The sequence below is a fragment of the Anas acuta genome, chromosome 7, assembly GCF_963932015.1.
Source record: "Anas acuta chromosome 7, bAnaAcu1.1, whole genome shotgun sequence".
NCBI lineage: Eukaryota > Metazoa > Chordata > Aves > Anseriformes > Anatidae > Anas > Anas acuta.
The window spans coordinates 27,009,145-27,022,106 of NC_088985.1; the positions used below are offsets into that span (position 1 = coordinate 27,009,145).

Here is a 12,962-nt window from a genome sequence, read left to right on the forward strand (position 1 = left end):
AAGGGTGGAGGGAAGGAGGGGTTGAGGTCCTCAGAGGAAATGTGTAACTCATTTGCAATTATAAGTGTTGGAGATTCTATAAATAACCTTAAGTTTTGCCTTTGCAAAAGAAGAGCCTAAACTTTCATATCCAGAAGATAGGAACTGTGTTTTTTACTGCCAGGGCTTGGAGAGAAAATTAAATGATCCAGGGACATTCATTTAGATTTATCCAAGGCAGAGATGTTAGTCCCTGGATGTTAGTCAAAGGGGTTGAAAAACAAAAACAAAACAAAACAAAAACAAAAACAAACAAACAAAAAAAAACTGGCTTCTGAACAAGCATACAAAAGAGAAACACCCAATTACAGACTTGCTTTGTTTTCCCAAAAGAAAGTAAACTCATTAAAAAATAAATTGCTGATTTCCAGAAACAGATGAGGTGGTTACATAGGACAGCGAAGAGCCTTTGCACTTTCTATTCTGTTCACACCTAGGTCCAGACCTTTCCATTTTGTCAATGAGCTCTGCTTTAGTTTCCTCATTCATCTTGCTGCCAGGATGGAAAACACTTAGGAAGTTTGTTGTACTGATTCCTTTTGATAGAGAATTGAGTTTATCTATCCCACACATTCACCTTTTGTGCTCACTGGTGCATTTACAGGTGAAAATCAAGGATGTATAAAAGGCCAATTTCTGGTTCAATACAGTGTCAAGCAGCACAGGGTACAGCTGAGAAATCCACAAAATGCTGGATATTGTAGAAAGCCAGAAATGCTATAGTTGCACCAAATGGAAACCTACCCCTACGATCATTTTTTGACTGCTCTGTTCCTAAAGGCTTCAAAGGATTAGTTCCCAACACCAGCAAGAGCACTTTTGAGCTATGTTCAGTAGAGCTGGTAGGTGGCTGACTGTTGTCACTTCAGACTGAGTGACCTGTGAAAATATGTTTTCCTGCCCCTGGAATGGCATGAACCATGGTCATTACATTCCTTTAGAAAGAGGAAGATCAAAGCCCATCTAACTCTGTTAACAGAGTCTTGGCCTGAAATTGGGTGTTTCTCTCTTAGCAACTTACATCAGTTTTGCCTTGTAGGCTTCTGGGGTAAAAAGGAAAAGGGAAAAAAAGAAACAGAAAAGAATTGTTAAAATTTAGGACCCACCGCTCCGGGTCTTGGCTTGAAACCTCTTGGTGATCCACAAGCCTTTTGGAAGTCCTCTGTCCAGACTACCTTGGTTGCATTTCCTTTCCTTGGGTTCTGGACTGTGGCCTGGGGTTGCTCTGTATGGGGAACACCACATGGGAAGGTTGGTCCCCTCACTCCATCCTGTGTACTGCTAAGCAGGGATGTCCAAGTCTGCTGATGAATAGCTGCTAAAAGCTTTTAATAGCTACCAGATCTTCTAAGGTTAAGTCTAACCAAGGTTAATGGGTGACAAGAGATTACTATTGATTGCAGTGGGGCTTCCAATTTAGACATTAGTTTGACATCAAGAGACTTTCCTCTCTTTCCTTCTAGGATGTTTCACAGGCCACAATCTTAGCACAACACATTCCCTCTTTTAATTGCCCTTCCCCTTGCTTCCTCTCCATGGTACCTACAACAAATATGCTTTAGCAAACTCCTGTACAATTTAGGGACATCCTCAGGTGAGAACTAACATTTGGTTAATGAAATTGTGCAAATAAGGGATCTCAGTTATGACTATGCCTCACTTCTGTCTGAGTCAAAACAGCTACACATTTTAATTCCTCTAAAACCTGTCCATGTCCTTACATGCAGGACAAGTTCCTGCAAGTTCTCGGCCCGAAGAGCTGTCACCTCACAAATACAGCCGAACTATGTCTGTGCAATTCCTGAGAAATGCCGAAGTAGTGTTGGCTTTAAACGAACATGTCCCTAGGCTGAAACTTCTCTTCTCCATCCCAACACTTTTACTGTAGCCAGGGTAACATCATATAAGCATGAGCAAATGTGTGACTGTTCCCAGTATGCTCGCCTCAACTTTGCTCTCTTTAGGGCCTACAAAAGCCTGCTTTGCTAAGTTTTCAACCACAGAGTCCTGTGAGAAAATCAGCCTGAGGGCAAACACAGCTGTCCAATGGTTTTACTCTGTTTCTCTGAGAAGCAGTCAGGCTACCATTGCTACTGGCAATGAGGTCTGGCACAGCATGAAGGCCACAGCAGTGAAAACATCAACAAATAGTTAACTTTTAGATTTGACTTACCAAATCACCTGCTCACCAGCATGTTCCAGGTGAGGGTGGCTGAAGTTCTCCTGGACAGGACTCAGGTGTGGGGTGTAGCCCCGCAAGTACATCAGCCCCAGCAAAATAAATCAAATTGCCTTATAATGCAGGATTTTTGAGAAGGGAAGAGGATCTACATAGAGCAACTAGGAGAAGGGAAAAGCCTAAAGTTGTTTTTCTCCCTTTCACCACAGGGCAGTGAGGGGGAGGGGAGAGTTAGCAAGGTTGCCTCTAGCAAAACTAACACTGCAGCAGAAGAGGATGGCAGGAGGAGTGTGCAGGAAGATGGGAAGGGGAAAGGCTGAGAAAAGGGTTAGCCAATTATAAGTCAGAGTCTGACCAGCTGCAGGATGCTGCAAGTTATTTACCTATGGGCTGGACATCCAACTTCTCATCTACTAGTTGCTCAGGGCTCATCAGCTCACTTTGAGGGACATTAGGTATGCTTTCCCTCTGACTGACTGGACTGATCATCTCTTGATCTTTTTCATTCTGCATCTGTGCATATATATTAAGGCCAGGAATCTTCCTAAAACATTAACAGAAACCATCATTGTGGGGTACTCTGGCAGATGATGTGCCATCAGTTTTTGAAAACCAAGAATAAAAACACTGTGAAAAGAAAACCCAGCAAACAAAACCCAGATGCCTCAGTGAAAGGTGGCAGTGGGGAGAAGGAAATGGCCCAGGGAAGGTCATACCTTTTGAATTTGTAGATTACAAACACAGCTAGTCCCACAAAAACGACAGAGAGGAGCATCAGCATAGCTGAACCACTGTGACTGGGAGTTGGGTCCACCAGGGGAGCTGCAAGACAGGGGAGGAAGGTTACAGCCACCTCCAGCCTGGAGCGAAAATTAATTATTTCCAAAAATTTAGTTTATTCTCCACTGGCACTTGTAACTGGTCTCATCTGTCCACATGTCTCCAGGGCCCCTCTCCCTTTCTAAAAAAGCTGTGGAGAAACCTGGGTTCAGACCACCTGTAGTGCTCTACCTAACCCCAGAAGGCCCTATAGCTTTTTTAGAGGACTCTCCTCAGAGGCCTATTAGAAGAACATCTGAAATATGCTGCAGACAATTACCTAAGGTAGTTGCAAACAAGGTCACTTGAGTACCAAAACCAGACATTCTGAAGCATCCTGGAGCTACCCATGGGCTGACTTGTCATGTTGACTTTTTATTTTTCTTGGAGGCAGTCTAGGTAGCTCCCAATACCTGGCGAATAATGAACAACTGGCTACCGAATTTATTCTTAAGCAATGATTCCCACCAAACATATTGCTGTCTTCTAAGTCCTTTTAGTCCTCTTCTGTCCCTAACAGAAGTCCAGTACTATTCACAAACACTGCCTCAGCACCCATGCCTTATCGTGGCAAGCTCTTCTCACACCTTTGACATTTTTCTTCCTTTCCTCTCCCTTTCATCTCTTCTGAACACTTTTTTTTTTTTTTTTTCCCTTTATGCCCTGTTCTCTTCCCCAGGAGTCTTCCTTGCAAGGAAGTGCACAAGTTGAAGAAAAAAATAAAAACAAAAAAAGCCTAACCATACAAAAACTCCCTGTGCTTTTCAAAGTTTTGTGCAGTGTCTTTTCATATCCTCTTTCAAAATAAAGCCACAGAAAACAGACAGAAGTGTGGCTTTCCCAGAAATACAAAATAAACTACATTAAGTAGATGTAGTTTCTACATCTTCCATCCAAAAGACAGCTTCCATCACTTATATATACACACAAAAACAGGAAGACATCTAGCATCCACAGAGGGAGACAGAAACCCAGAAGGCTCCGCTGCTCACGCAGACACTAACAAAACAGATTGTAGACAGACATGCACCTGTAGATGTACCACAGAGTAGAGCTAATGCACACAGCAGGTACCTCCTCACTGACGGCCTATATCTGTGTTACACATGGAAGATGAGGGTAATGACTTCTCTGCAAGGCAGTGGATGTTAACTTGAACCGTTGCCACATGCATCCTCTCTCTCTTGCCCCCATCCACACACACTGAGCAGACCCATTCGAAAACACAGACAGCAAACAAAAATTATGCACTCACAAGCAAATACTTATTCAGGCTCACATATCACACACACGCACGCTTTCAGCAGTCACACTCAGCCTGATAAAGCTGAAATTTACAATGAGAAGTGGAAAAAAAAAAAAACAACTTTCATCAAGCAGGCTAGGCTCAGGAAGCTGAGGCACTGGGGTGAAATGATCTATTACTACGAATTCTTCACACAAGTCTCCACCGTGTCCTTTGTGTCTGTACTTTGTGGGTCTCTGCAGTTCTGTGGGATGACAAAGTGGCTCTCTGACCAATTCAGGCTCAGTATCACTCAATGTTCTTGTTCTAATGCTGCACTCAGGGTCTGGTAATAAACAGCTATTTAACTGCTTTGTGAGGAATGCTGGCATATTTTACTTTGGAGGTTGTTTGCTGGGTTGGGGACATTGTTTATTTTATTTTATTTTATTTTATTTTATTTTATTTTATTTTATTTTATTTTATTTTATTTTATATTTTATTTGTTGAGAAGGAGGAATGAACATGAATGGATTGCAATCTGTTGTCCAGAGTTGCCATAAATTAATCCTTTCTCCAGTGTAGCCTGAACAAAGAAGACAGAGGTGTGAAATGTGCTGAATCTAATGCCCATCATTCTGTGCTCCAGGGAATGCATATGTCTACATACAACATGCACAGAGGCTCATTTCTGCAGGTTCTGCTTGAATATTCACACCAAGTTAATTTAGATACCTGCACTTTTGTTTTCTGCAGCTTCTCTGCTGCAGAAATATCTGCTGTGCATGACCAAGCACACACACAAGAAGTAACGTGTGTGCACTGAGGCATGTGGATGTACTTAGATACATGTGTGCATACATTTATGTACATGTTCACTTACACATACACTTGATGAGATGAGTGGTTTGGTCAACCTTAGCTAATAGCTGCCAGGAGTCCAACACAAAGTCACAGTGAAAAAGTGGTACCACAGACCAGAACTGCATCTCTGGACCACATGGGTTGCAGGTTTCCTTGCTTTATTTTATTATTTTTAAGAGCTTGCATTTCAAATACATGTTTTTTTCTTCTTCCTTGACAACTCAAACAATAGTTTTCATCAGTAAAGTAAATCCCTCTTTTGGCATTTTGTCAAATTCTAAACTGTCCTCAGGTTTTGATGTCATGATATTGGGGTTTTTATTTAGACAAGGAATTAAATTGTGACATCAGCAGCTTGGTAAGGAGCCATATTTCCTCAAAGACCCCATAGCAGCTGCTGTTTGGACTATTTAAATATCTGGTTTGGCAGTCCGTGAATATTTTGCATTCTTACTGAATCATATTTCTGTAAGAGACACAATCCTGTAATGTTCCTATAGGACACCGTGAAGCTGGTTACAGCAATTACTCACGTCTCAACAGAAGCATAGAAGAGAAGCACAACAAAGCCTACCTTGCAGGGTAAATGAGTATTTCCTTCTATTATGGACAAAGAGTACTCATGCCTAGTGTGTGCATAGATACAAACAAAAATATACAGTTTCAGTGAGCACAAAGATGCTGTATTTACAAAGGGTGTCTCAGCTGAGAACCCTCTGCTTCAGTCTGAGTGAGCTAGAAACAGGCCAGTGTGTACCTGCAGGCCATACTATTATTTAGCATGGCAGTATGCCATAATGAAGGACCCTGCCTTTTTCGGTTCACACAGGGCAGAAAACAAAGGTTTAGCAGCCCAGGAAAAATGTAAATATATCTCTGCTTACTTTGGGATTTGGGATTTGACCTACCCAGCTTTTAGCCAACTCTGTGCATGGATGGAGCTGCTGCAGACTCTCTACATCCTCTATTGCAGAGATGTACTAAATTCCTCCCCCAGATGTTGCAGAAAGCTCCTACATATAGTACAAAACTTGTATTCAGGTTCACCCTGTATTAAATAAGAGTCTAGAGACATGAGTGTCATGTTTCCACTGCATGAAATCTAGAATGTCCCCTCAGTAGCAAGAGCTAAAGATGAACTTTTCCCACATATTTCTGAGGCAATTCTTTCTAACCATAATGTATTAGAAAAGGCCTATAGGATCTTCAGGGACAGAGGAATCAGATGTTCATTTGGGGGTTGATCTTGACTTTAATGAACATTGATCAAAAGGCAAAACAGTCTTGTGTGTAGGCAGAGTAAGTGCACAGAAACAAATTACAAAAGCAGCGATCAATTTCAGGTAACTCCAAGTTGGATATTCATATTAAGATGCTTTCAGATAGCTTCCCTAAAATTCGGAGGTGGGCACTAAGAGTTTTCTAAAAATGCGTATGGTATCACTGGTCATAATCATATGGTCATTGTTGAAAACTAAGGCCAAAGATCTTTGGCAGCAATTATTATATGAATTACATGCAAAATAAAATTTTAAACATAAAGACGTGCAATTCTTCTGTCATATGTCTCTTGATATTTTTTTACAATCTACAAAAGAAAAAAGGTCAAACTTATACTGACTGCCCATGCTTTTTTTTTTTTTTCTTTCTTTTTTCTTTTTAGATATTAATCAGCTTCTATATGCTTTTGTTTTTAACTTGTCTGAAAGTAAGCATCTGACCATGTGTTCCACAAATAATGGAAAGATAGCAAAATTTGTAGAGCAGCTATTAGCAAGTTCTACTTAGGAAGCATGAAGTATTGCAAACATCAAGGCTTTCTTTTAGGAGGATTTAAATGCAATCACACTACACTTCCTTAACAGTCTCTTTTTACCCTTTATTGACAGGGCAGCACACGAGATGACACCAGTTTGGGCAGACCTGTTCACACCATGCAAAGGGTTTTGTAGAGCATTTCACTGGTATGAGTGAACTGAGGCTTTTTATTTGCCTATTAGCAGAGAAGCTGACAAGAGACGATCAGAATTATGAGTTTTTCCCAGCAAATCCCAGGGAAAAGCAATTCCTAAGAATCCTGAGCATGGATTAGTATGTTCCATCTCCTGCAATAGTTAGAGGTCCTGTGCTGTGAAATGAGGGTTTAGCACACAGAAAACACAGAGACACATATAATTAAACATAAGGACTTTGAAGATGGTTCATTTTGAGATAGGATTAGTTAAAGGGCAAGCTGCCTGATCTTATGTGTGTACATATGCAAATTGATTCTAGTCTTTCTGACTGCTGAACAACTTCTGAACTATGCTTAGTGGATATGAATGTTCACTGACTAAAATAATAGAAAGCGTCCAAAGCTAGCTGGTAACCTTTGCAGTCTGTGATCCAGGCTGAATACATCATGGTGCTGCCTAGCTGTTAGATATTTCACAAAACAGCAGAAAAGCACATACTTCTACTTCTAGTTATACTGTATTTCCAACACAACAGCAAGTTCTTGACATAAATAAACAGAAGTATTACCTAAAAACAAAAATGCCACTATACTTTTTTTTTTTTTTTGGCATGACAAAGAAAGGTGAGGCATAGTTGGCATTTTAATATCTGTCCATACACTGAGTTGTGCTACAGATCAACACAAAAGGTGTACAAAGAAAAAGGATACTGACCTGCTGTTAAATGGGCAGCATGCACAAGAATTCGAACCCCTGGCTTCAAATCAAAATGGACAAAGTTTTGCTTCAGTTTCTGGACCAGAGTTTCTGAAATCTGGAAACAAGAAGAAAATTAAAAATATGTTTCTTTATCATCAGTTTAGATTGACAGTAGGTGGGTAGGGAATGGAGCTGTATACAAAGCAAAGATTTTGCAGTTATCAGACTTTCGGAGTACAAATTTTGTACCTTATATAAAGGGGTTTAGTGGCAGGTGAACATGTCTGCCAGTTTTATATCCAGAGTGATATGTGGATGGCTAGCAATGACTGATAGCAATAAATTGTCCCACCATACTGCTTTAGGAACAGCCCAACAGCAAAAAGGGATTGAGCCTCAAAGGAACATTGCACCAGTATGAGTGCCTGCAGGACAATCCTGCAACAGTAAATCAGTGAATTCCATTTGCTACCCAAATAAAGACAAGCATTTAAATTGTTAATACTCATTTGCTCAAAACAACTTATTCATTGAGTGGTCAGCTTTATGATCTTAGAACATTTGATACACCTGAATCAAAATGAATGTTTAAGTCCTTACCTTACCCCAGCTCACATTGGATTTCAAGTCTTAGAAACAAATTTAATTTATCCAACTCTGAGTTTCAAGCCAGCTGCTCCCTGATCCTTAAGTACATACCAGAAACAGCTTGAAACTCTTAAAGTGTCTATGCTGTTGACTGAATACAGAGTGTGTTTGTCTTACACAAAATGCATGTTGTATCTGTTCTTCTGGGTTGCACAGAGAGAACATGTTCTTATATTCTCTCTTTCATGGGAGAGAACTCCCACAGAACATTTATATCTCTCAATTGTTCTTCCATAACTGTGAGGACAACAATAGAGCTCTATCAGAAAATGAAAGCAGGCTATTCGTCCTTAAAGCATGAAACAGAAAAGATGAACATTTGTTGAGATAAGACCCTGTGAAATCTGTACAGTAAGAGTCAAGCTTCAGTCCAATTTGTTAATAAACATTATTTTTTCTGAGTCAGTTTTTCATATTATGCACATACACCACTTTCTCCATATCACTTCAATTGTAGCCAAGAAGTTTCATGCATCTTGCTATCAAAAGCAAAAACCCAGATAGATTAATCAAAGAATAGAAGCCTGTAGACATGCCGTTGATAGTTTGCTGTGTTTCTTCTGTATGTTCATTCTCTAGGTGTTTCATCTATTTCATCTTTTCTTGCAGCACTAAGCAATTTTCCAATGGAACATATCCACTGTTTTGAATGTTGGCTTATTAGGGAGTGGTAGTTGGAAAATAACAACAACAACAACAAAAAAAAAAAAACAACAATGAACACCATTCCACAAATCGTACGCAACTGCAGAGAAAGTTGTGCTTTTACAGCCATACCAAGATCAGTAGGTATAGTACTGTTCAACGCTTAATTTAATTTGTTTTAAATAAATCCATATTTCTTCTTGAAGATTAATGAAAAATTGTCAGAAAAAAAGAACATTCCAATAATTTTTAAACCATCTTTTTCATGTTCTTCATTTTTGTCTGGTTGAGTTATTTCAGAAAATGCTACCCTGATATGATTAGATGTTCCTTGGCTATCATTCATCACAGTATGAGATTTATCTGCCTCTTCTATTTTTTTTAACATTCTTAATGGTTCTTTCAATACTCTTGGCTTGTACACTTCATTTTTGGCTGCTGATCACTTGACTAGGTGCCTTTGGTCCAATAACAATTTGGCAATAACTCTTACAGGCATTTTATTTATATTTCTAATATATCTCTTTAAAGTTTACATTTTTTTTCGTGGGTGCCAGAATGAACAGTAAATATATTTCTTCCAATAGCAAGAAAAAATACCACCTGCTTACAAAGAGCCATCTGGTGTGCTCAGAGCAGCAGGGATGGTGACACAAAGCTGTGCAGTACATGAAGAAAGCCTGGAAAGCAAATTATATCCCTCTTTAAGAATTTGAGCATATTAATAACCAAGAGTGACAACTATAAAGAGGGCTTCATGTCTAAAAGTGGAGCAACAGATGCAGATGGATATTCTGTAAACCAGGTACATTAATGGCTCATAGAAATGGGGAGAAATATCATCCCGGTCATTTGCAGTCCCAAACATGACCTAAAAACTCTTCCTGGTAGACCTGCAGAAATTATCTTCATCCTTTGTGCTGTGACATCCTGATACTGCTGGGGCAGCTGAGCCTATGAAAAAAAGCAACTACAAGACAGTGAACTGAGGAGCCAACCACCTTGTTGTGTCATTCCTCTTCAACACAGTGTGAGGGCTGCACAAAATGGCCAGGGAAACTGGAGGTAAAAACCATATGTAATTCCCTCTATACAAAGAAGGTCTTAACATGTGATGTATAACTGAGAACGCAACTTGAAAGTGCTGTTACCTACTGGAGGTTTCATCAAAGATTTGGGCAAGAAATGGAAGAATAGGAAAACCTCAAGAAAATCAGCATGAGATGGGGCCAGAGACTTTGTTTTGCACCACTAATGCGAAAAAACGAGATCTCACTTACCCTGCATGAGGACTCCTGCAGTGCAGAGAGAAGAGGACAAAACAACAGCACCCATAGGGACATTGCAGCTGAGAGGTGCTGTGGCTGCCTCCAGCTGAGCATGAGGGAAATCTCAACCAATATTCTTGGTTGGCAATCTGATGAAAGGGCTTCATAGGAAGGGGAGAGGTACTAAGAGTGCAGTAGTAAGAAAAATGAAGAAAGGAACAGAAAAGCACACAACTGGAGTTCACTGTTACTGTGTTGCACTGTTACCTTGTTGTGAATGAGGACCTCATAGTACTACATCCTGTACAAATGCAACCCAGAAAAAAAAAATATATATTTCTGCTTGAAATCATCAATATTTCAGCAGAAGCCTGAAGTAGCCATCACTGTTTCAAGACTATACAAAAACAGTCAGAACAAACAGCAACTGTTCACGCTGTTCAGAGCACAGAGCTTATTTACTTGGCTCAATTAATTACCTGCTCTCTCTGGCTTTTTGGATGCAACATTTTACATGGGTCTTTATGAACACTGAACAAATCTAAAAATGAGTAACAGCCCAATAATTTTTGGGTAGACCTGTGTGGTCCCAGGAGTTGGACTCGATGATCCTTATGGGTACCTTCCAACTTGGGATATTCTATGATTCTATGATTCTAAGTGAGAATCAGACATCTGCTTTCTGCACGCAGCTCTAGAGACTCCTGACATATACTTCTGAGGGAAGAACAGATGCATTCAGACATGTTTTTAAAATGTTTGCTTGCTTGCTACAATATTTTCCTTTCCTTCTCTATGGAAAATCAGGTTCTCTTTGGAACAGACATATTAGCAGTATAGAAAGAGGGGAAAAAAGTTCTGTACACCTAAAGCTAATCTGAAATACAAACCATATACAAAGACCTATAAACTTCATTATTTGAGGTCAATAAGCAAGTTACACACAGTTCAAGGGCCAATTTCACATTGGAATTGGACGCAACTCTCCAGAGAAAGTTGGTCCTGTTTATATTTATCACACAGTCTCAAAAGGATCTGTGAATTGTAGATATGCACTCAGAAAGTTGGAGAAGTGACATTTCTGCCTTTCTTATTCTATTAAGTCTGTTTCTAGCTCGGTGGATCACAAGTTAGTGGACTCTATGATTTGTGTTCAATGTTAACAAAATGTTTTTGAAATAAATCTCCATACAAATGTTGATCTCAGTCACTGAGGTAATGAAACAGTTTCAACAGGAAACAGTTTAGGTCTTGTGTCTCCCTTTATGTCTGTATTTAAAGTGGTACCATAGCAGCTCTTGTGTTTAAAAAACAGATGAGAAAACATCAAAATGCCTATTTATTTCATGAATACACGACTTTAATTGAACAGCTGAACCCTCAGCTGGAGAACAGGTTGGCCTCAGGAATGTCCCTGTTCCTCTCTCACTCCTGAAGACATAACTCAGCTGAAGACATAATGTCTTAGAATAGCAACCTGCTAATTTATAGTCTTGAAGAGTCTCCCTTGTGAAAATAATTAGCTTTCAGAATTAGTTTTGGTCCTTAACTGAGCCTCATTGACTTCATCTGCTTCATTTGCAAAATTAAGCATGATGTGCAAAAATAATTCAGTAATAGAAACCATTCTTCATGTATCATTTTTCATCAAAGGACACATAATGAATAATAATAACAGACAATTTGAGAAGGAAAAGAAAAGAGATTCCAATTTAAAAATGGAACAAAACAAAAATTAATTTAGCTTCTTTTAGCATTTTGTCAGAATTAGGACCATGAAAGAGCTGTGTGCACCAAGAAACAGAAGTATCACTCAGAAGAGTATTTTTCCCATACTTTTATTGAATTTTGAAATCTCTGGTGTAAATTGGTTTAGACTAATTGAATGTGATTCAACTGTGCCAGTATGTACTAGTTAAGAATCTAGATCATTTTAAAGATAATGTGTAAGGATCTCAACTAATGAGTGCTACAGTTCTACTCAATTCATTGGGTACATCAATAAACAACTAAGGAAAGAATCATGAACATTGATTGGTAGCAAGCAACTTGAACTGGTAATACAAAAGCGTATGTGGAGTCAGGGCAAATGTGGATTGTGTTAAACTGTGCCACTCACTACTTCTTTACTTCACATTGAAGTCTCTGAACCTCACTTGCCTTAGCACAGAAAATGCCAGTATCACTGATTTACACAGATCCAGCAGAAATTTCATGAGATCCCTTGAAAGATGCAAAATTCAAGCTGCCATTAGTATTGAGAGATATTGTGAGAGCACAAGGAGGACATTCCTATGGTTACTCTGGAATGATAACTGATCAGCAGATATGAACCCAGAGAGACCCTGAACATAAAAGCAAAGATACACTTTAGGTGGACAAAGGAGAAGGAGGGTTGCAAATCAAGAGCTGTTCTGTACACTGAGCAAAAATGGGAGGACTGATAGTGACATGGCAGAAACTAATTCGATGACATTAAGACAAAATATATAGATAGCCTCTTCTAAGGCACACAAGCAGCCGATCAAGAAAACTAGCTAGGGAAAAAAGCTTTTGGACCAAGACCCTGTAGTAGATATTATTCCATTCTTTTCCCAGCTGCCTTTACTTCTTACTGGCCC

At 39.5% G+C, this 12,962-nt stretch overlaps 1 protein-coding gene across 5 annotated transcripts in view; it reads right to left on the bottom strand.

Moving 5' to 3' along the window:
• SORCS1 (sortilin related VPS10 domain containing receptor 1) overlaps positions 1 to 12,962 on the bottom strand; it is a 288,583-nt gene that overhangs the window by 2,426 nt on the left and 273,195 nt on the right. For 2 of the 5 annotated variants that reach the window (XM_068688477.1, XM_068688481.1), the window contains exons 24-27: positions 7,796 to 7,895; positions 2,935 to 3,040; positions 2,602 to 2,762; positions 1,146 to 1,264 (exon numbers count right to left, since the gene is read on the bottom strand). In XM_068688477.1, coding sequence (XP_068544578.1) covers positions 1,146 to 1,264; positions 2,602 to 2,762; positions 2,935 to 3,040; positions 7,796 to 7,895 — 486 coding nt within the window. The remainder of the gene's footprint in view (positions 1 to 1,145; positions 1,265 to 2,601; positions 2,763 to 2,934; positions 3,041 to 7,795; positions 7,896 to 12,962) is intronic. The other 3 variants (XM_068688479.1, XM_068688478.1, XM_068688480.1) reach the window with 3 other exon arrangements.